Here is a 25654-nt window from a genome sequence, read left to right as displayed (position 1 = left end):
TCCATGTGGTTTCAAGTAACATCTAAGCTTGAAAATCATTTTCAACAAGGTACATCTAGTCAAATTCTAGGAGGAGTAAAGCAAAGTCAAGATCAGTCTAGCCCCTAATGGGCATCCTAGCAGATAATGCACACACATTTGATTAGGTCTACTCACCAGCTAACCTACTCATGCTCAGGAGGCAATTAAATGCCACTTAACTGGTTCTCAAATTAGGAGTGTCTACGGTTTCCCTTTGACATCCAAATAACAATATCACATGCCAAAATACCAGTCAAAACATTTTGCAAAATTCATTTTAGGGGAAAGGACAATGTTACTCATATACAAGAGATTCCAAAAGTTCTCATCAAGCCATAACGCTTTTCTTTTTCTTTTTCTTTTTTTTTTGTATGCATGCGAGAAATAAAACCTAACTCTATATGTTGAAAAAGTTGGCTATATCGGCGTACCACGGTGCTTTGCCAAGTGAGATGGCAAAGAGATGATCATCAGGAAATGAGTCATCTATCGCATGACCTTCATCAACATTGTCAAGAAGAAGGCAAGACAAATGATCAGCTACTACGTTTTTGGCCCCCTTTTTATCCTTAACTTCCAAATCGAACTCTTGAAGTAGTAATACCCAACGAATCAGTCGAGGTTTGGCATCTTTCTTAGTCATCAAATACCTCAATGCTGCATGATCCGTATGCACAATCACTTTCGACCCAAGAAGGTAGGATCGAAATTTCTCCACTGCAAACACTACCGCCAACAACTCTTTTTCAGTAGTTGCATAATTGAGTTGGGTGGCATCAAGTGTCTTACTGGCATAATAAATGGCATGGAGTTTGCTGTCTTTCCTTTGGCCTAACACTGCCCCAACTGCAAAATCACTTGCATCACACATTATCTCGAACGGCAGGTTCTAATCCGATGGTTTGATGATTGGTGCAGAAATCAAAAGTTGTTTTAACTTGTTAAAAGCTTCAACACAAGCATCAGAAAACACAAAGGGGGTATCTTTGGCCAAGAACTTAGTCAATGGACGAACGATTTGAGAAAAATTCTTTATGAAGCGACGGTAAAAACCCGCATGCCCAAGGAAGCTACGAACCCCTTTTACAGAAGTAGAGGGTGGTAATCGCTCAATCACATCAATTTTTGCTTTATCGACCTCAATACCCCTATTGGAAATAACATGACCCAAAACAATTCCTTGTTGGACCATAAAATGACATTTTTCCCAATTCAATATCAGATGGACTTCCTCACATCTACGTAACACCTTTTCCAAATTTTGCAAACACAAATAAAAAGATGTTCCGTAAACCGAGAAATCATCCATAAACACTTCCATGATATTTTCAATGAAATCTGAAAAAATTGCCATCATGCATCGTTGGAATGTGGCGGGCGCATTACAAAGACCGAAAGGCATTCTGCGATATGCAAAGGTGCCATAAGGACAAGTGAATGTCGTCTTTTCCTGATCACTTGGATGGATGGGAATTTAAAAGAAACCTGAATATCCATCTAAGTAACAGAAAAAGGAATGCTTAGCCATTCTTTCCAACATCTGATCAATGAAGAGAGAGGAAAATGGTCTTTTCGGGTGGCTTTATTCAGCTTGCGATAGTCAATACACATTCGCCACCCTGTGACAGTTCTAGTGGAAATCAATTCCCCTTTTTCATTCTTGGCAACGGTCATACCTCCTTTTTTGGGAACTACTTGAACAGGACTCACCCACTTTCTATCTGAAATGGGGAAAATTATTCCTGCTTCTAGTAGTGTAAGAACCTCTTTCTTGACTATCTCCTTCATATTAAGATTAAGTCTTCGTTGTGGTTCTATATAAGAGGTATGATCATCTTCAAGAAAAATCTTATGAGTGCAGAATGAGGGATTAATACCCTTGATGTCATCAATAGTGTACCCAATAACACTCTTATACTTTTTCAGAATTGTGAGCAATCGCTCAATTTGAGCGCTATTGAGTTCAGCATTGATAATAACAGGGTAAGTGTCATTATCCTCTAGAAAGACATACTTCAAAGAAGGGGGAAGGGGTTTTAATTCTACCTGAGGAGGCCTAGTACACTCATTTCGTTCCTCAATGGTGGACACCTTCCAAGGTGGGATGTCCTCAAACTTAGCTTTTGCAGGAACAAATGTAGGTGCAGCATCTAAAACTTAGACCGTCTCAATCACATTGGTCCTATCCTTCTCATAGTTGCCCTCAATAGCTGCATAAAGTGGATCAACAATGGAGAGTGTGGACTCCCTCTCTATAGTAGCATCAACTATCGCATCAACTCGATAAACAGTCTCCCCAATGGCAGGATGTGCCATGGATGAAGGGAGATGGAAATGTAGTTGTTCTCCCAAAATCTCAAGTGATAACTTCCCATTCTTCACATCAAAAATGGTTGCTGTAGTCTTTAAAAAATCACGACCCAAAATCACTGGAATGCGGGCATCCTCTTCCATATCCATGATGACGAAATCACAGGGTACGAAGTAATTACCAACTTGGACGGGGAAATCCTCAAGAATAGCAACTGGGTATCTCACAGATCGATCAGCTAATTGTATGGACATCCGAGTGGCTTTCATCTCGCCATTGATCTTTTTGCATAATGTCAAGGGCATCACACTCACACTAGCCCCTAAATCAGCAAGGGCTACGACGGACACATCTTTCCCCAACTTCAGTGGGATAGTAAAACTAGTAGGATCAGCTTGTTTCTTAGGAACCTTACACCCCAAAATAGCGCTACATTGCCCATTCAAAATTTCCACCACACTCTCCTCTAACTTGCGTTTGTTGGAAATGATGTCCTTGAGGAATTTAGCATAAGAGGGAATTTCCTTAATGGCTTCTAAGAAGGGGATGTTAACCTGTAGCTTGCTTAAAACTTGAAGAAATTTTCCATATTTATGCTCAAGCTTCGCCTGTGCCAATCTAGAAGGAAATGGCACTGGTGGTGTGTAAGTTCGACCGGAAATTGTGGGCTTGTCTGAATTGCCTGGCTCATCCTTCTTTTCTTCAGAAATATCATCATTAATTCCTGAATCTGGAACAACAATAGGTGAAGTCTTTACTTTAGGGGCTGGATCATGAGGTGTCCTACCACTCCTCATAGTTACTGCATTAAGTTGCTGATGGGGAGATGTAGTTGAGTTCTTTTCTGTGTTTCCCGAAAGTTGCCCCTTTTGCATGGACAAGTTACTCAATTGTTGTGCCATTTGAGCCATCTGAGTATCGATCATTTTGTTGTGGGCCAAAATCTGATTAATGGAGGTGCTGAAGTGTTCATTTTGCTTGCTTTGGGTAGCAATAAAGTTCTCCATCAAGCTCTCAAGGTTGGACTTCGGTGGATGTTGTTGTTGAGGTGGGAAGGGAGGTCTTTTTTGGAAACCCCATGGTATGTTGTACGAGGATGAGGGATTCTGGGCATTGTTGTTTCTGTAGGAAAATTTTGGATCATCCCTCCATCCTGGGTGGAAGGTGTTGGAATGGGGGTTGTAATTTTGTCTGACATTCTGATTTTGGATAGCGTTGACTTGTTCCACAGCAGCAACCCCTTCGGCTTGAAGTTGGCAATCAACACTAGAACGCCCATTTAAGCCACAAGCACCACAGACTTTATTTACTGAAGCCACATCCAATTGCTCAACCTTCCTTGTCAAAGCCTGTACATTATTAGTCAAAACAACAATAGCATCCACTTCATACCTACCACCTCGTCTTGGAGTTGATTGTTCTCGCCAGTGGTAATTTGATGCCATGTCATCAAGAATTTTCTTGGCCTGGGTCAGTGTTTTCATCATGAAGTTACCCCCAGCAGAAGAAGTCTGGATTTCATGCCTCAAAGCATTGTAGACTATCTCAATAACCATCCAATCTGGTAATCCGTGATGTGGGCACTTTCTGATTAGACTTTTGAATCTCTCCCATGCATCATAGAGTGATTCCCCGTCTTTTTGCTTGAAAGTAGAGATTTCATTTCGGTACTTTGAAGTTTTTCCGGATGGGTAGTATCGATGCAAGAATGCCTTTTTCAGAGCCTCCCAAGTAGCAATGGAGTTGGGTTCTTCCTCACGAAGCCACTGCTTAGCCGCCCCCGCAAGAGAAAAAGGGAAAGCTATCAACATTAATTGATCGGAAGTGATGTTGTTGTACTTGTGTGTCATGCACTTGTCGATGATTAGATTAATGTGGTCGGTTGGGCTCTCATTCTCAATACCATGAAATTGGTCCTGAGCGATCCAGTTGAAGAATGCTGACCGGATCTTATACTGGTTCCCGGAAATCTCTGGCCTCACAATGCTAGTAGTGACAATGCTAGCATCGGGAGTGATCTAATCCAAGAGGGGTTTCTCTGGTGTTTCAGCCATGGTTAAATCTTCCCTTCTCTTGTTTCTTCGCCTTCTTTGCCTAGAGTTGAGTAATCTTGCTGTTGCTTCGATTTCATGGTCAAAAGGTACTAGTTTGTGTCCCTGTCGTCTGGTTTGCATGCAACAAAAGAAACTAAAAGCAAAGGGTTAAATAGATAGGGGAGGGGGGACATAACCGAAGCGAAATCAGAGAAAAAGAATCAATTTAAACTCAGTAAATAAACACTAAACTAATCCGTTGTTCCCTGGCAACGGCGCCAAAATTTGATAGGTCGTTTATGTACTACCAAACAATTCCTAATATGCAACTAGTATAGCAACAGTTAGGGTCGAATCCACAGGGAACAACGTAGTAAATGATTATTTTCCTGCTACCAATTGATCCTAAGTAACACACAATTTTAGAGAATATATGTCTAAACTAACTAAATGACTAGAGTACAAACAATTAAATTAGAAATGTAAAACAATGATACTAAAACATCTAGGGATAAACTTCCCCACTAGCATGATATGATGACAATGAGATCCTACTACCCCTACAGCAATCATAACCAAGTTCAATGGGACGAATACACCATTAAAGATACTAATAACTCCTTTCGTAGACTATTAGCTTCACTACTATACTATCAAACCTATTTTCATGGAATCAAGTATAGCAATGACATTGAACATAGTATTTAATAAAATCCAACAATCAAATCAATCTATTTTCATGAAGATTATCAAGCCCTTGATAAAAAAGGCAATTCATTCAACTCTAACTTTCGTTAACGATTGAATGAATTGTTAACCATAATTTCCAAAATTTCTATTGAAAAACATGAGTTAACTAGCATAAGAAATCAAGCATGAACAAGGATTATGCATAACAAAAAGGGATTGGGATTCAATAATTCATCATCAACATCATGGCTAGGGTTCCATCTAACCCTAGATTAAGAAACAACTCACACATATCAAATGCAACATAACAAGAATTAATTATAGAAAACATGATTAAAAGTAATAACAAGTAAAGGATAAAGAAATAATACTTGAAGTTGAATACTAAAGGATGAACGGAAGTAATTGAAAGTTAAAAAGTTTCTTTCTCTCAAAGTGAAGAACTAAAATTTGTCCAGAAAACTCACTCCCTTTTCATTACATTTCCCTATCATTAAATAAAAAACTGTGCGGAAAAACGGTTATTAAAGCAGGACCGGACCGGGATTCTGGAAGACCGGACCGAGTCCGTGTGTTGAGAGTTTCCAGAGAGCAGAAATCGCAGGACCCGACCGGGTTTAAACAAGATCAGACCGGCTCCGTAAGCTGAACACTTATGCAGGTGATTATTGACAGACCCGACCGGGTTTAGAGTATACCCGACTGGCTCCTGGGCTTGGAGGCTTACATTCCTACTTCTTAATTGAAATCGCCCGGGTATGAAAATACCCGTCCAGACCCATCATCTTGTGCTTACTTTTCTTCATTAAAATGCAGCAAAAGTATAAACGAGACCCAACGGGACTAAAAGCATATCCAAATGGACCTGTGAGCTCACAAAAGTGCCGTAGTGCGGTCTCGAACTCTGCCAAATCTCGAAGCACGCATCCTAATGCTCAGAAGTGATCCGCTTCCAATACAAGAGTGGAGTAAAAATGGCCTGAAATAATCAAAGACACACAAAAACTCCAACCAAGCGTAAAACCACATGGAAAATGCAAAATCACACATCAAAATGCCATAAAATGCAAGGGAAAGGAGCATAAAAATATAGTACAAAGTGCATACATCAGTTAACATGAATTGAGATTGTAAATTGCAAACAAGCGAAGAACCATAGATGAATGAATTACACTAGAGTACTTTAAAAAGATGAATGCAATATAAGTTGAAGAACTACATGCATGAATATATGAAGCTAAAAGCAATTAATCAAAGATAACTAGGTAACATGAATTGAAAAAAATAATAAGCAAAAGATAGAATTTACTCTTTTGGGTTCAATCTAAGGATGAACAAGATGATTGTTGATGATTCAAAGTAATACCTTCCAAAAGATTCAATAATAATACATCAATGGATGAAGAATTCAAATTGCAAAATACTCCCTCCAATTCTTTTCAATTGTCCCATTTGCGTTGGGCACGAATATTAAGAAAGTGAAGGGACCATCTTGAATAGTATACCCATGTGATGTAGTGGGTATTGGGGGGTTAAATAGTGTAGTTTAGTAAAAAAAAATAAGGGTGTTTTTGTAATTACATGAATGGTATAAGGACAATTTGGTCCAAAAATTATGTTCTAAAATAGAAATTGGACAATCGAAGCAAATTGACCAAATAAGAAAATGGGACAATTGAAAAGAATTAGAGGGAGTATTACAATAGAGGATTGAAATTAAGATTGTAATTGGAAATTGAAAGTTCTTAATTAAATTGAAAGAGAAATTATGCTAAGCACTAATTTTTAATTGAAATGAAAGCTACATAAAAGTTACTCAAAATGAAGGGTGAAATCACAAATATCCAACCCAATCTTCCTCTTCTCTATTTATAGCCTTCAAAACAAATTGGGGGGGGGGGGGGGGGGATGCTTTCATGATTGCTCCACCACCCCTAGGTTGTAGGAGGGAGGTGCCACCCCAAATTGATAGGGTAGGGTGGCTAAACAGTCTTGGCAGCAGCAATAAAAAGGAGTAAATATGATTGGACCTCGAATGATATTTAAGAAGTTCACAAAAGCTGATGCCGCCCATCTTGCTCGACCCGAGCGAAACCCGGTCAGAATGTGAAAATTATCTCCGCTCAACCCGAGCCACTTCACTCGACCTGGTTGAGCTGATGTTCTGTACCCCTAAAATGCATCCTGCTAATGATCAGAAGCTACTGAAAGTTTGACTGCACTTCGCTCGACTCGAGCCACCTGGGGGAGGGGGGGATGCTTTCATGATTGCTCCACCACCCCTAGGTTGTAGGAGGGAGGTGCCACCCCAAATTGATAGGGTAGGGTGGCTAAACAGTCTTGGCAACAGCAATAAAAGGGAGTAAATATGATTGGACCTCGAATGATATTTAAGAAGTTCACAAAAGCTGATGCCGCCCATCTTGCTCGACCCGAGCGAAACCCGGTCAGAATGTGAAAATTATCTCCGCTCAACCCGAGCCACTTCACTCGACCTGGTCGAGCTGATGTTCTGTACCCCTAAAATGCATCCTGCTAATGATCAGAAGCTACTGAAATTTTGACTGCACTTCACTCGACTCGAGCCACCTTGCTCGAGTGGCCGAGCGACCTTCAGGAATGTGATACTCAGCTTCTGATCTCAAGTTATGCATCTGGATTACTCGAGCTACCTTGGCTCGAGCTAATTCTGGTCAAGTGAGCTTCTTTTGGATTATTCTTGTGGTTTGGCTCATGATGTTTCACTTCTTTGAGCCCTCGGCTTTTAAATGAGCATTATGCAACAAAAAGGGCTAGTTTGTGCTCAGTTTCGATGATTAGATCCTAAAATAAAATAAAACACCAAAGCAACAAAACAAGCGTAAAATCCAATAAAACAATGCAATAATATATTTTTTCCTCACGCTAAACAAGCCACGTATAGGAGTTATAATAAAGATAAAATGTAGCTAACACCTAGTTCTCTAGCTAACTAGTAAACATCAAAATTATTGGCTCCTCCTCGGGATCCTCATAAGGATCCTTCTCATGATCCTCCTCGTGGTCCTCCTTAGGTTCATAATCTTCTTCATTTTTAGATTGAACAAGTATATGTAGGGAGTAACTACCATCATCTTCCCCATCTTCCTCATCACTGTCTTCCTTGTTGCCATATTTTCTCTAGGTACTCTAAGGTAAAGAATCACTTTTCATTTTGTTCAACATGCCTCTCATAGTTGGGTCTTCCATTTTTTATTATGTCATTGTATTCCTTTTTAGGTTCAACATAGGAACTTATATGACTTAAAGCACAAATAAGGGAAACCGCTTGTTAGGGTGGTGTATTATAATCTGAGTTGCCATGATATTTATTAAGGTGACAGTTCTCCATGCTTACACGAAGACGATGGATATAAGAAGAAATGTATTCACTTGCTTTCATAGAAAGTTGGTATGGTGCATCAAGGAAATTCCTAACACTTCTGCTGGTGGTGCAACGAAATCGAGGCATCTAAAAAGAGCAAAAGACAAAGAAAAATCAAAAGATATGGAGTAAGACACTACTAATAAGTACTTCAAAACAAAAAAAAAAAAAAAAAAAAAAAAAAAAAAAAAAAAACAAACCTTTCGTCCTAATGCTCATACTTTATATTAATTTGTACCTATTTAAACTATTTAACAAAATTATACCTTATGCCATTTAATCTATTTAAATAATTTAAACAAACTGCGAGAGCCAAAGGACGACGAACAGTAATACGTTGTCCATTTTTTGAACAAACGATAAAAGGACGATGATTAGGTGATAAAATTTATCAGGAGGAGGGGGCAACGAAGGCGAGTCTTTCCATCGCCATATTTTAGAATAATGTTTTTTTCTTCATAGGATGGCGACGACACTAGGCGGTCGCCCAATCGTCGCCCTATGTTACGCAATGATTTAAAATTATTTAAATATATAGTTTTTAATGGCGGTAGGTCGCTAGTTGAGTAGTTGCCGAGAATTACATAACAAATTATTTTCTTAAAAAATTATTTTGAATTTGGCGACGACAATATATTTGTTGCCTGGTCATTGGCCTTAGGGCACTATTATTGGTGACCTAATATTGGGTCACATGACCCAACAATAAGAAAAATGAGAGTAATTATGATCTATTTTTAGGTTGGTTATGGAAAAGTTGAGTGAAAATGTTAGGGGGTGACCCGTTCTTTTGAACGGTCACCCCATTTTTTTTCAAAATTTTGCACCACGTGTCGCGCTATGATTGGGCCGCGAAAAAGTTACTGCATCACCCCCTGCCACGCGTTGCAGTTGCAGGCCACTTGGCCGCTTGTGATTGGCTATGTAAAAATAGCCGTTTTTTCCCTTTAACGGCTATTTTCGTATTAAAATAATTTTTTTAAAAAAAAAATATATACCAACGGTCATATTTTTTCGAGATCTATAAAATGAGACCCATATTGATATTTTTTGACATAATTTTTTTTGACATATTTTGTTCATATTTTCGGTATTTTTTTGGTTAAGAAAATACCAAAGTAATCATTTCAAAAATCCAAAAAAAAAATATGGATTCAAATAACCCAAATTATGGAAGAAATCCATGTAAAAAAAACCAAGAAAAATGAGCTTTTCTAAGTTCAATTTTGCCTCATCCACTTCAAGTTCTTCATCTTCTGACAAAGAGAATGAACTAATACATAATATGGTTGATTATGCCTTTCAATACGCAATTCCTCCCATTGTTTCAATACTACTACCAAGGGTGAGAACAAAAAAAAATGTCGAATTCAAAGAGACCATTCAAAAGGTCATTCCCAACTATTTAATGATTATTTTGCTGAAAATCCTACATATTCTTCTCGATTGTTTCGACGTAGGTTTAGGATGAGGAAATATGTATTTTTACGGATAATGGAAGCTGTCTCCAACAACAATCCATGGTTCACTACCAACATTGATGCAACTGGTAGAAAAGGTCTAAGTGCTTTACAAAAGTGTACTGCAGCTCTTCGTATGCTAGCATATGGGGTGGCTGCTGATCAAGTTGATGAGTACCTCCGAATTAGCGAAAGCACAGCACGAAAAGCACTCACTCATTTCACAAAGGGAATAATCAACCAATTTGGGCAACATTATTTGAGAAAACCAACACCACAAGATTTGACGAGATTATTAGCCTTTAGTGAAGAACGAGGATTCTCTGGCATGATTGGTAGTGTTGATTGCATGCATTGGGAGTGGAAGAATTACCCAGCAGCATGGAAAGGGCAATATCAAGGGCGAGCTGGTGTTGCAACATTAATTCTTGAAGTTGTCGCCGATCATGACCTATGGATATGGCATGCCTTTTTTGGGATGCTAGGTTCATATAATGATCTCGACGTGCTATATCGATCACCTCTTTTAGTTGATTTGTTTGAAGGAAGGGCACCACCTGTAAATTTCACGGTGAATGGAAATCAATACGGCATGGCTTACTATCTCACTGATGGCATTTGTCCTAAATGAGCTACTTTTATTCAGTCTATTACTGAACCGCAAACAGCAAAAGCAAGGTTATTTTCCCAACATCAAGAAGCAGCAAGAAAGGATGTGGAGCGAGCATTTGGGGTGTTGCAAGCTCGATTTGCAATAATTAGAAAGCCCTCACTTGCTTGGGATGAAGAACGACTCTCTGATATAATTACTTCTTGTATAATTATGCATAATATGATAGTGGAAGATGAAAGAGATACATATACACATTATGCTGATGGTAGAGAGTTCATGGGAGATCGCCCAAAAGGTCAATCAGAAGTTACAAGTGGATTAAATGATGACTTTGAGTATTACACAGATAGAATTGTTGATATCAATCGATACTTGGCAAATAAGGATGATGTTGAAGATCGACAAACACATTTATCTTTAAAAGATGACTTGGTTGAAAATATCTGACAAAAGTTTGGAGAGAACCGCAATTAATGTATCATTTAAAATTTTAGTTTTTTAATTTGTGTATTTATTTTATGTATGTGCATTGTAATATTTATTTGAAGTTAACGAATTTTTATTAAATATTAAAAAATATTTATTAAAAATTATATTTATATTTATATTTATTAAAAAATATTATTTTTATTAAAAGAATAATTTTTTTAATTATAAAATAGTAGATCTATTTTAATCAAATAAAAAATTATATTAACTTTGTACATGAAAATATTATTATAAAAAAATAAAGATAAATGTTAGATAAATTAAGGGAGAGAAATTATGGTGGGGTAGAAAAAAAGTAAGATTGAGAGTATGATGACCTTTTAAAAGAAGTCATTATTAATAAAATTAGGTTGAAATATGAAATTTTAGGAGAAAGAAAAATTGAAAAATAGTAACATGACTTTTTTTTAGGTCATTAGTAAGGATGGCCTTAATAACACAACGTTTTGATTTTTTTTAAATATATTTGAAATGACAAAGGCACCTGGACGGTTGCTGGTCGTTGCCACTTTAACAACATGCCTATGTTAATTTTGAATTTGAATGTTTTTAAAATTTACGAGGAGTTGGAGACCTTCTTTGGTCATCGCATGTTCATCGTCGTTTTCTTCATTAGAGGTTAGTAATTTAATTTTATAATAATTTTTTAATGTTATTGTAAATATTTTTATGATTTTCGTTCTAATGTATGAAATTCAAATGCTACTCAAAAAAAAAATAATGAAATTCAAATCTTATACTCTCATTTGACTTTTTATAGATTTTAAGGAGAGTTAAAAGTGGGACCCTAAGGGTAGGAAAGATAGTGGTATTATGGATTTTTAATGTAAGGGAGAAAAATTAGTATGAGTAATAAAAAGTATAATTAAAAATAGAATAAAACTACTAAGGGTATAAAAGTCAAAAATCCATACAAAAAATAGAAATGAGACACATAAGTTAAATAAGAGAGAGTATTTGTATAAGTAGTAGTTAATTAATTGTTTAATGTATTTATTTATTTATATATTTGTATTTTAAATGTAATCAACAACAAATCTATTATGAGACTGCCACTTTATGTGACCAAAAGTAAAAGCCCAACCCACTTCTTCTGATTTAAAAACTGAAATACATGCCTTAAGTGAAACCTTAAAAATATCAATTTCAAAACTTAAAATGCTAATTTTAATACTTAAATTGCCCACTTTAAGCATTAACTTCAACAAAAACCATTAATTTATCTTATTTTTAAAATTTTTTTATATATTTTTATTTTTTCAATCCAAATTTGAGACTTAAAAGATCAAATCTAAGATAATATTGAAATTAACCTTTTAACCTTTTGATTTTTTAGCTCTTGAAATTGAAAATTTATTTAAAAAACACTATAATACCACATTTTAGAATTAAAACCATCATCTTAAGTATTGGAATTGATCCTTTAGGTCTTAGATTTGTCATATAAGTCTTAAAATTAATATTTTAAGTCTTAAATTTTGTATAAAAGTATGAAAAAAAATTTTAAAAGTGGACCGCAGACTATATGGCCCCTATATGGGTGTTTGTAACCATGCAACCGTTGCATACAAGTTTTTGTGCTATCATAATAAGTTTTAAAAATAGATGTTAGTAATGAAAGAAGTTGAATGTACAATAAACTAAAGAATAAAAAGTTCAGTTTTAGAATTATGAGTAATGAGAGGTTTTGAAGAATTTTTGTGTTTTGCTCGAAAAAATAGTTCGACATCTGAGATTAAATATTTTGGTAGGAAATAAAGAAACCGTTTTTATAAGGAATCATATGAAGTTAAAGATACCTATTGAGAAAAGTGTTTGTTCAAAATTACTATGACTGAAACTACTATTATGATGCGGCAGTTGGAACCAGTTTTGATGTTATAGGGATAGTGGAGGAACAATTGTTGAATGACCGATATTTTGAAAATATTATTCCAAGTTCTTTCTCACTAAGGGTGTTTGATGCAGTTGTTAGTATATTTCCAAAAAAAAAAGATGAAAGAAGTCTTTTGTAACACTTACGATTTTAACATACTTGATTACTATTTTAAACTAAGGCTATCAACATTAAGTAATAACATTAACTTTTGAAATTTCGTTATTTGTTTTTTCTAAAAGATTTTGTTTAATATATAAACTATTAGATTAAGTAAAGGATTATTTGTTTTGAATTATTTTGGTGAAGCCATAGTCTTTATTTATAGAGCTATGAAAGTAAACAACAAAAAAGTAAACAATAAGTCTTGTATGAGATGACTTCAATAAAGAATTAGTAAAAAATGAAATAATGCTTATATTGTTTAAAATAAATTTAAGTTTTAACTGAAGAATAAATAAAGTAGTACTCTTTAAATATTAAGGTCAATTCTCAATTTATCATTTTTCCATAACTTGTATAAGAGTAAGAGTAATAATAGTATTAGTAGTAGTTGTTGTAATAGCAGTAGTTGTAGTCATTTATAATGAAAATATTAATAATGCAAGATAAAAGAATGATAATTCATATCTAAATAAGAATAATAATAATAAAAAAAAATATAAAATTAAAATGTGCTTAGTCTTTCACGTGAATGGTTTTACCTTTCCATATCCTCTTAACCCATATCCTTTCATTCTTATCTTCTAATATAAGCTTAAAAGAAATATGGGGACAAAACAAAGAAAACAAAAATAACCCCATATCCCTCATAGATGGCAACCCAGAAAACTATGCCTTCCTAAGCAAGCCACCACGATCCATAAGCCGTGCCACCTTATCACCGGCCATCGAACACCAGATGGCATCGACTTGTTGACCACACCTCGCCGTGCCAGTCAACATGGTCGTGAGTGACTCCTTACTCGACCACCACACAATTGTTAGTCTTCTTCTTCATAATTAAGATAGAATGAAGAGAAGAAGATGAAGTGAAGAAATTAGCCATGAAAGTTGAAAGAGTGGCATGCTTGAGGTACATTCCCACTATTTAAGTGCTTGATTTAAATCCTTGATAAGTAAAATTAGAAATTTTAGAATTAGGTCAATTAGTTATTGTTGGATTTTAATTGCTTCCATTGAAGATAAAGACATGAATTAAATTAATAATTGGTGAATTGAATTTAAAATAGTGAAATTGATATTTTGAGGTACACCTCATTAAACTTTATTGAGCTTAATTTAAATTATTTGTAATAGAACATGTTATTAGTTGTTGCAAGATTGATATTGTTGGTTCAAAGAGAGTTAATGATGATTGAGATTTTGGTTAATTTATTCCAATATAGGGTTTAATTAGGAAAATTTGAAGAAAGAGGGATTAAAAGTTAGTTCAATTGCTCATGACAAGAATTGTTGTGTGTTAAAGTATATAAATGATGTCGAATTGGTTTTTAAATGCAAATGGAGTTGTAAAGGGTTAGCTTTGGAATTGTTAAGATTTAAAATATAGAAGTTTGTTTTTATTATTGATAGTCAATTGAAAGTCATGTGTTATTTAGGTTATTCCACGTACCAAATTTTGGATCGAAAGGATGAAAGTGTATTGGAATCAAAATTTGTAAATGGATAGATTAATTTTGATTAGAACATAAATATGACTTTGATTATAAATGGGGCTTTTTATTAGATTTATGGTTTAAGAATAAAAATATGGATCTTAACATGCATTGATGAATGGTACGAAAGAAGAATGCGAAAATAAGTTTGAATAGAAGAGTGGCATCAAGAATCAGTGATAGATTCAGTAGATTAAAATGGTTAGGGTATTCAAGTTGAATAGAATGTTATGGGAATGAATATATATTGGACTTGAGCAAACAAGTATGAAATGTTATTATGAATTTAATATAACTTTACAATAGGTGTTTAACTTTGGATCGGTAATATGAGTTCGAATTGGAACCTTAAATGTAGGTTGATAAGATAAGTGCCTTTTTGTTGGGTTAATATTTAATAATATGTGGTGTTTATGATAATTATCCTTTCCTGATTAGGACTTCTGAGATGATCTTGTTAGTTTAAGAATTATGAGATGATTTGCTAGCTGATCTTATTTAGTTGAGAATTATGTAATTAAAGGTAGTAAGTTAAAATATGAGTTGATGTGGCTAGTGGGAATTAAGAGTTATCTTTTAGTTCGAGTTTACGAGTTGGCTTTATTTAGTTTGAACAATGAGGTTGATTGTCGATTAATATTAGGAAGTAAACTGCGAAGTTAGATATATAGTTAGAATTATGTTAAGTTGTCAAAATGATTACATATTATATGTTAAGTTACTAAGTTAAACAAAGGTTATGCCCATATTATTCATAAGTATCATTTTATTTAGGAGTATCAAGAACTAAGAAAAGGTGGATGCTTGAGATAGAGGGGAATTGGTGATTTACCTAAATAAGATATAGGAATTAGTTGTATTAACGTTTGAACATAAGGTTGTTATTTCATAAAAATCAAAGTTAAGCAAAGATTATTAGCTAGTTAAGTCTAATCTATTGTAGTTTTTCAGCACATATATGTTTATATTGAAGATTGCCATCTCATTGAGAAATTGTATTGATTGATTTTGTCGGTTTGCTATAATTGAAAAGGTGGGATTTCTTACTCAAATCTTTAGTAGTTGCGAAAAAAGGATTACAAAGGGGTGTGTTTCATTTAGCCGAGATTGGTTGGAATATAGGGAGATGTTCTTTCTAAAATAGAAAGTTGTTTTTCGAACAATGAAATCATATAATAGCTACAAAAAAGATATAGATGGTTTAATGTTTTGAAACGGTTGGGATTACCTCTGTGGTGTCCCAAGGAATTCGAACCCCGTCGGGATTATCTCGACACTACATAATAGTTGGGGGTACGTTGATCAGTACCTCGAACTTAGATCTTCTGCTAGGGTTTGACCGTTTGTGGGGTGTGCACACTAAGGATCTTTTTCTAATAGTTATCCAGAGGGCCTAACTAGCCTGATGGTAAAGAAAATTCATTCCATTCCATAGATTTATGATTTAAAAACTTTGAAAGGAAAAGTTTTAGTAAAGAAAACAGAAAAAAAAGTTTTATACATAGATTGATGATTTCTAATATTAAAAGAAAATGATTTGTTGGATATAATTAATATATCCTATTGGAGGTGTAGTTAGATCATAGTATGGAATTTAGCACGGCTTGTTTGACTGCAGGTAAATGAAGGTTAGAATAAGGCAGAGAGCAACATCACTCATTTTGTGTAAATGTAGTTATAATCTTTCCTTTTTGCCATAGTTTTATGTGGTAAAATAAAGCTATATAAATGTATACTCAGTATAAGCTGACTATGTAATTTTGTTCTTTGAACCTGTCCTGGTGGGGGACAGATTTCGAGAAGATTGAGATTGACAAAGTCAACGGTAGCTGAAAACGTAAAGATTAGTAATCAACTAAGTAATCTCAACCAATCATATAAAAGAATGTAAGTAAATGAAATCTTTTTATTTAAAATTATTTTAGCACTTATTTTGGATTTTTGGAGAAAAGATTCCACCTATGAGGTGATGTGATTTTGGAATGTTTGGCGCCTGTACCACCGGCTGATTGTTATTTTGAAATGTTGGTTTTGAACTTGCAGGGTGACTTTAAGTGAAAAGGAAAAATTTTGGTTTATCCGCTTTACAAACGACTGTCGGATTTTCTGCAGAAATTTGTATATTTTAAATCATTTCAAATGATTCTTATAATGTAATTTATTTACATCTTTTAAAGGTTGTAAACTGTGATATTTAAATTCTTAATAGTTTTCTAGTGGATGATATAATTAGTTGAGTAATTGATTATACTATTAACGTAATAGCTCGATATAAGTTTTAAGCTTCCGCATTAATTTAAATTAAAGTTGTTGAATCAAGTGCTTAGTTTTGGGTTGTTACATCTTTGAAGTGGGGTTCGCCTCCTAATGTATCATTCCACTGGCAAATCCCCTTCTACATCCAATCAATTAATGGGTCCTCAAAAAAATTGGTAAAACCAAGCTAATAATCAATTAAGAGCAGATCTAAAAAGAGGATGAAATCAGATTGCAACGGATGACCATACCAAGACAATGCAAGTGATCAAGTGGGAAAGACAAAATTTCCTAGCAGTTATCCAATAGCATTTTGCACAACAACTTTTCGTGTAGTCATTTATTTTCAAAACATTTAATTGTATATTGTATTAAATAATATTTTAATTAGTATTTTATACCATATGATAAAATGAACATTACAACTGCTATTATAATAAATATTAAAATAAAAAATATATGTTGTTTTGAAATAAATATTTAAGAATATATAACATATATGGAAAATAAATAAAGATATTTTAAAAAATATATTCGTAACAAACGGGTGACGATAACAAACGGGTGACGATACTAGTGACCACACATATGGTCACTATTATTGTTAGTGTTAATGGTGACTTGAATGCACCAAATAAATTCTATGCATTAGTGTGGTTGCATAAAGGTGGACTCCTATGAAGGAGTTATGATGGGTATTCAAGTATGTCTTAAAGTGGTGCTTAAATTATGTGTGTTAATGCATAGTACTAATGGGAGCAATGAAGGTTAGCATTGATGATGTAAGTAATGGTGCGAATTAAGTTTGTATTCAATAAACTTAATAATGAAGTGCAAGAGTTGGGTCAGCAGTAGTTTGCTCGAACAAGGCACTCTAAAACTACACATGGCTTTGAACGAGGCACTAAAACAGAAGCTAAACAGAATGGTCTGGGAAGAAGTGCTCGAACGAGTGAGCTGACTACTTGAACGAGCACCTTGTTGTGCTGCAGACAGAGGCTGGCAAAAGGCCCTGCTCGAACGAGCACTGTGATGGCTCAAACGAGCAGGATGGTCAGTGGCCTAGGATGCTCTTTTCTGATGCGTTATTCCTTGAATATTAGTAACTGTTATGTCTTTTAAAGTTTAAATATTAATGTATTACATTTAAGTGCTTAACCCCTATAAATAGGAAGCTCATATGTTCATCCAAAACATATACAAAAATAAACCCCAAGCCAAGCACTAGCCTAATCTCTTCTCTATTGTAATTTTCCATATTTGAGAGTTCTTTGAACTCCTTTTTAGATAATATAAGAGATAATACACACCGGAGAATGTAGCCTAAATTGGGTGAACCTCGTTAAATCTTTGTGTCGTTTTATTGCATTATTATCTCCTACAAACATCGTTTTCATTGATAGTGTAATTTGTTTGTCATAAGAGTTCATACATTCGATGTTGGTGATTTTAGAGATTGAAACATGTCGTTTGATCTCTAATACAACATCGTTTTCAATTATCATAATAAAAAGGCAACGACACAGACGCCAAACTAGATAATTGCCAATATCACAAAACATGATGGGTTTTGGCGACAATAGGCCGGTTGCCACATTCAGTAGGAGACGAGCGATGAGAAGGGTTGCCGCCCACTTTGTCGACGTTTTGGTGTCATGTTTTGTTAGCGTCTATTAAAATAGCGAAAAAAAACCTTTGTTGTCCGTCGCCGAGCTATTTACCGTCCTTTGAATGACGCCATATGTCCGTATTTTTGTAGTTTATCATATCAACCCCTTTCATTATTCTATGTGAAAAACGTAAATAGTCGATAGGTGAACACATCTCTCTTAAAAAATTAGAAATATTGTAGAAAATAAAACTAAAAAAGTTAATGGGACGAAGATGAGTATCTACTATCTACCAGGAATACGTTAGCTGTTGCTTCCCTACAAACAGAAATGAAAGCTGTATACAAAATGAGTAATGGGCCACTAAAATCATCCAATTGAATGAAAACTACTTTTGAGTATGTTGGGGATTCAATTCCTTGTTTGGAGACAAAGGTATCTCATATTCCCATCACTAGATCATGTTGAGCAACTATTACCTGTAGTCTAGTCACATTACATTCCTATTTTCCTTAAATTTCCGAAAAAATCAATTATAAAATCGTTCTTTTATTTTTGGAAAATTATAGAATTGGTTAAGACTTTATTCCAAAAGCTAGAATAGCATTATCGTAATTTAAAGAAGATGAATTAATTTTATGTGAGGAGATTAATAATCTCAACTAATTAGTTTAAAAATCCGTGCAATGCACGCTTTTGTAATAATCGACATATGTAAATTTTAATTTATAAATAAAGATTAAATTATATATTTGTAATCAGATTTCAAATTTCATTATTTAACAATTTGATAATGGACATTTAGATTTATAAATAAGTTATTTTTTGACAATTTCTCATAACAACTATTTATAAGACTATAAGATTCAACATTAAAATAACGCCAAATTTGCATTTGATAATTTTCTTATATATGTGTTCACTATAGATATCAAAGATTTTAATGTAATATAATATAAAAAATGTCAAATTACGTTAGAAACATTTTAAATTCAAAACTCTTTTAATATGTAATTTTTCTTTCTATAGAAAAAATTTCATTATTATATCAAGTTTTATTTAGTTTACACCTAAGTAGTTTTTTGTCCACTAAAATCTTGACATTTGTCTGGGTAATTAAAAGAGTGCCACGCAGAATTTGGCAACTCTTTTAATTGGCTATCTGATTTCTCTTGAGGAAATTTAAACGTTGATGGTCACTTGAAAAGGTAATACATGTCCTGTGTCATGCTCTTATTAGTAAAAATTAGAGATGTTTGAAACATTCGATATTTGTCAGACCTTGTATTATCGAACCAAATATTGACATGACATTAAAAATGGTTTCTTATGATGGATAAATCAATAAGGACACAACATACACTGATTTTAACATAATTCAAAATCAATCAAATGATCAAAATAAACACCTTTGATACCGATGATATAATGACATAGGTGTTTGTTTATCACCATATCCATACTCTTTTAAATTTCCATAACCTCCATCTACCCATCTACATATGATGGTGATTAACTTCTCACATAGGTACGTATCTAAAATCATCTCACCTACTATTTCACAACCACAACCATAATCACAACCACAACTACCTTATACACGCCTTTCCCATCCCAATCCTACAATCAGTTTATACGGTTATACCCACCTGATCGTTAGCCATATCATGCCATTCTAATTAACTAACTCATAAAATGTCAGTAAGAGAAATCATAACTTTAATTTGTGGTCAACAATTCATCATAATATTTATTGGTAAACTCAAATATTGTATTATCCTTATTTTAGGGAAAAAAACTCATCTTGAACTAAATACAATATAAAGTACTTTTATTTTGGCTATTTTAGACTTTTTTATTTGTTCATAAATTTACTAATAATTTCACCTTGTAAAAAATTATTACAAAGTTGTAATTTACGGTCATGAGTTTTCAATTGCCAGTCTTTTACATCTCTTTCTAAATTTTAATTATAACTTCTATAAGCAAAATATACTGAGTATAATGATAATGACGAATTACGATTATGAAGCACTAGAAAGATAAGAAATTATTTTCACACACAAAACTATTAAATTCATCCGCATAAGAATTATAATTAAAACGGATGTCAATCAAAATCCACATAGTTTTACACTTATGTATCCTCTTTCTTAGTCTAAAATTTTAATCTTTTTAACTTTTTCAAAATGAAAGAAAAAAATGTAGACATTGAAAAAAATTTGAATTCAAACTTTTACCTTACTTTCTTTTTGTTCATTCCTTAATTTATACCCACTGGGGTACATATAAGTCCTGGACCTATGGGTTTAGACACGTATTTAACTTTAATTTAAGTGGAATATCTCTTTTTTGAGTTTTATTATGGAGCAGAGTGAGTATTCTTTTGACATTAAAATGAGGATAAACAAGATTAATTTTGTACAAAATTTGTGATATAAATATATAAAAATATTTTTTTATGGAAACAACAAATAAAATTTCCTATAATAACAAATAAATCTTCTTTAAATAACGAAGGAAGTATTAAATAAATGATTGTATACTTTACACATATAATTTATTTATATATTTATTTATTATATTTGCAGTATATAGTTTTATATAGATTATATATTTTTAATTTATGTGTTCGTGATACTTTGTTTCATGATGATTGGGTCAACTTGAATGCCTAACCCATGTACGTCGCTCATGCCACAATTGGTGCCATGCTATTTTTTCATATTTTGCCTGTTGCCTGCCCACAAAGCCACAACCCATACCTTTGATACTCATATCGCGTCATGCTAAAATCTTTTGGTTGGGCAGTCCGATCAAGTCTTGCCATGTGTCAACCTGGCACTCTTCCATCTAACTATGCATATAGCCTCAGAAACTTTTTGATATGCAAGGAAGCTTAAAATTAAAAAAGGAAAATGATATAGTTGTTTTTAAATTCCAATATTGCCAGCCTGGCACAATGGCGTGATTTAGACACACAGAGGCCTATAAGTTGATAGGGACTATGGATCAAATCAAGCCAAAATTTACAGTCCATCCTTGCCAAGTATAATCTTTTATTTGTCCATTTCAACGTGTTTCTTTTAAGGTCCAAATTAATTTGGAATGCCTTACCAAAGTCTCCGTTGCAGGAGAATCAATCAAAATAACAATAAAATTAATGGTATCAATTAACCTAAGGTATACGAAACATAGAATTTAGAGATGTAACTTGCTATACACAAAAGCTTGGTTGCAATGAAGTTTCCTCCCAAAATAAGAAATTTCCTCGATTCATATTATTTGTGTGGACGTCTAGCACCATCATATAGATATAGGGTTTACAAATTTTTTACTAAAGGGTCTAATAAATGTTATTAAATCAAATATATATATATATATATATATATATATATATATATATATATATATATATATATATACACTATTAGAAATATAAAATAGTGATATTTGAACTAAACGTCACTAAATATATCCAACTAAAAGTATATTATGTTGTAGTGACATTTCTTATCTATAAAGTAAAGAGCAAAATTTTATTCGCATTATTGTATCGAGACTAGGGCATGGGTTAGATTTGGATCAGGCCCAAAAAAAAAAAAATTTTCCTGAAAAAAAATTCTAAAAACTAACTAAACATTTTCAACCAACAAGAATCTTCTAATACTTTATACTAATTGAGCGAATAAATATTTGAAGTTTTCCAGCATTCAAGTTCTTATAACGAAATATATATCACTCTTTAATTTTTATAGTACAGATACAATGATCACATTTCAAAGTAAATGAACCGACAAAGTTCAAAATCACGTAACGGTCAGAAATATAACAAAATTCCAAATCAAACAATTACATACGCTAATATATAATTAATTAAAAAATATAAATTGGTCCATGGATCGAATCTTGGTTAGATCTGGATCTCAATCGTGTGGATCAGAACCAGAACCTTAAGATCATAGACCCAAATCCCAACTGGATCCAAAGAAAAATCAAAATTAAGCAGATCCAAATCCTTAAATTAGGGTTGGATCGGGTCGGATTAAGACCCTTAAAATCCAAAACCGATACCCATCCCTAATCGAGACTAAAGTATAGGCTGATTGAAACAGCAAAACAACTTTTGTGGTACCATTTACCTTGACCACAGAAGCGTATTGTATCTGACATACACTTTAGCGTACAAATACAGCCCGTTACTTTCAATTTCTGGATAATAAGATTGCTTAATCAAAAAATTATCTAATGGTAATATGGATTGCAATTTCAGGTAATTGAATAATTTCACCTTAATATTATTAATATGATTAAAATTGATATTTTATATATTGTATATAACCGCATAGGATTATACATTTAACTTTATTTAGTCTAATCTTATTAGTATAAAAACTTACATTATTCTCTAGCAAACGACGTCCGCAAACTTAATGTACAATTTATTTCTTAATATTAATCCTACATGTAACTAATATGTATTGTTAGATTATTCTTTGGAGATAATCCTTTAAATCATATTTTTACACTACAGCCTAGAAAGACAACCCATTACTTTCATTGTTTGGATAATAAGACTGCTAAATCATAAAATTATGTAATAGTGATATGAATTTCAGTTGTTTATTTAGCATGACTAGGTTTAAGTCGATGAAATAGATATTTTGGATACATACGAAGGCCACACCCTAAAGTACCCAAAATATGAAATGGTAGGAGTATGGTTTGAAGAGTAAGAGCCATTCGAATCTCTGAAAGCCAATTTAGTTTTGTTGTCTTATTTTCTGTCTTTTATTTTTCTTCTTCCTATGAAAGTGCCCAATTTCTTTGGAAAAGTTATGCCTTTTTTTTTTTTGAAAATTATTTGGGCAGGATATAATTTTTTATTTAGCACCATCCCCAAAAGCACTTCTTTTAGGTTAAAGGTTGGACCCCATTATAATATATCAATAGTTCAAGTAGATTTTTTTTTTTTTTTTTTTGCTGATATTATGGTTTAATATATACATTTTCATCCAATTTAAGTGATATTTTCAAAAGAATATATATAATTTAACATTGAATAATTATATTTCAAAAGAAAGTTTTATTTTATAAAAAGCTTAAATTTCAAAATAAACTAGAAAATGGTGATCACTCTAAGCCATTCAAGATCATAAAACTTTTTATAAATTATATGGTATATAAAGAAAGTAAGAATTTATGTTAATATTAAAAGTGATTATTATGGCTTTTAATTAAGCATATGAGGGGCGAATCTAGTATTGGTGCAGGAGGTGCAATGCATCCTCAATCCCAAAAAATAATGTAAATGCGTTTTATTTATGTAGATTTGGTAGATATAATAAAATAATTACATGCAAAACAAAAAAAATATACAAGTGAAAAAATAATATTGTACTTGAAAACCATCGTGACATCGTGTGTTTGGGATATTCAAAGCATTTTAATTTGGACTCGATTCAATTTCATGTTTGTTGCACCCAACGTAAAATAAGATATTTTGAGTATCTCTCTCACACATTGTCATTTGCAATTTCACGCGTTCTTTCCCTATTTCTACTTGATTCTTTACATTTGTTTTTCCTCTCTTATGATTTTCAATTTTTCATTAACAATTTTTAGTGTTGCCAAACATTACATTTTGAATTTTAAAATATTCATTAATTGATGATTCTAGAATTAAAATCTAATATTTAAAATAAAGTATTAGTTCTCAAAAACAACCGTAAGGAATTTTGTAATCCAATGATAAAAAACGTGAAAGTTAAAAATACTTTTTACCAATTTTAGCTTGCATGTTACCTTTTTTTTGCTAATATTTCAATTAAATTAATTTTCGGTATATCATAACCTTTAAAATAAATTAAATTAAGTATCATTGTTATTGCATCCAAATTTGAAAATCATAGGTTCATCGATGAGGTTGAGGGTATTGTAAGTGATAGTATACAAGTTGATCTAAAGTACTTGTAGCTTAATTAATAGGAGTAGGATACTCTTGTCTAATAGGAGTAGGATCTTGTTTAAATCATCTATTCATATACTTTCATAATGTTAAGTTTTTATAATTTTTAGATGTGTATAGTTCAATGTACTCCCTCCGTTTTCTAATGTTCATCCCGTTTAGAATATTCTATTTTAGAGAGAGAAATTTGATTAAAATTTTAAGACATATATAGATGATAAAATATATCCATGTGAGATCTCGTTAGATTCTTCTTTGTGTATACTTTTTAAATATATATTTTTTATAATTTTTTATGATGCATATTTAGAGATATTAAGACTCAAAATTACTTTGAAAACTGTGCAAAAAGTAAATGGGAAAAACATTTGAAAACAGAGGTAGTATGAATGATCAAACTAACATTAGATTACGTAAAAAGTCAAATGTAGCAAGTATAGTGGAACGAAGGAAGTATAATTTTGGATGAGACTGTCTTACTTTTAGACGGAACTATGTAACTTGCTTATTTTCTAATTGATCATTTTAAGTTTCTATGTGATCAATTTAAGACTATAAGTTTTCATTTTTAAATTATTGACGATCATTTTAAGATTATAAGTAATTACTTTAAGATGATAAATATACATTAAATCAGCCCACTAAATATGATCTCATCAACAGATTGTCTTTTTGAAAAGTTTTGTAATTTCTTTGTTTTTTTAAAGTATAAGATAATGTCCATTCCAAATGTATAGGATATAATTTAAATAGCTTGCATTGTGTGTTTTTCAATTTGGACCGAATCAATATGAAGTCGAACATAATCATGAAATTCTAACAATAAATCCGGCCCTAAATAAAAATCAAAGGAATATCGAATATGAATAACCTAGAATAAAATACGATAACCGTCTAAAATCAGTATCAGTCTTATTATTTTATAGGCTCTAGGCCAAAGAAAAATCTCTATTATAATAAATTTCTAAATCGTGAAAATAAATTTCAAAATAAGAGTAATTAAAAGTTATATATCAATTGAAAAACTACAATAGAAGTTTTGCTTTCAACATATAACATCAACAAATTGCATCATCCAATATATAACATCACTAAATCTAACATATAACATCATTAGAAACCCAAAAATAATATAGTACATTATTAAATTCATCGTATAACATTATAAACGTTTCTCTTTTTTCAAGTAAAATATTCATTTATGATTAGAAGAATGAAAAAGTGAAAGTCGTCCACTTATCTGATACTAAATTGTACAATATTACT

General features: G+C 32.7%; 1 protein-coding gene, 1 long non-coding RNA gene and 1 other non-coding gene across 3 annotated transcripts; all 3 read left to right on the top strand.

The window, feature by feature from the left end:
- Window positions 1-3898: 3898 nt before the first annotated feature.
- Window positions 3899-4004, top strand: LOC130811963 (small nucleolar RNA R71). Its single transcript, XR_009041573.1, has one exon. It is a non-coding gene; the product is annotated as a small nucleolar RNA R71 (small nucleolar RNA).
- A 5948-nt stretch (window positions 4005-9952) lies between these two features.
- LOC130810826 (uncharacterized) lies at window positions 9953-10978 on the top strand. Its single transcript, XM_057676951.1, has 2 exons — window positions 9953-10477; window positions 10565-10978. Exons 1-2 carry the CDS (start codon window positions 9953-9955, stop codon window positions 10976-10978), a joined length of 939 nt encoding a protein of 312 aa, XP_057532934.1.
- A 2606-nt stretch (window positions 10979-13584) lies between these two features.
- Window positions 13585-18035, top strand: LOC130810317 (uncharacterized). The gene is made up of 3 exons (XR_009041027.1): window positions 13585-13971; window positions 16347-16441; window positions 16598-18035. It is a non-coding gene; the product is annotated as an uncharacterized LOC130810317 (long non-coding RNA).
- Window positions 18036-25654: the final 7619 nt, after the last annotated feature.

This window comes from Amaranthus tricolor, chromosome 4, assembly GCF_026212465.1.
Source record: "Amaranthus tricolor cultivar Red isolate AtriRed21 chromosome 4, ASM2621246v1, whole genome shotgun sequence".
NCBI classification, from domain to species: domain Eukaryota; kingdom Viridiplantae; phylum Streptophyta; class Magnoliopsida; order Caryophyllales; family Amaranthaceae; genus Amaranthus; species Amaranthus tricolor.
The sequence above is the reverse complement of the archived record's forward strand: the minus strand, read 5'-3'. Positions and strand labels throughout refer to the sequence as shown.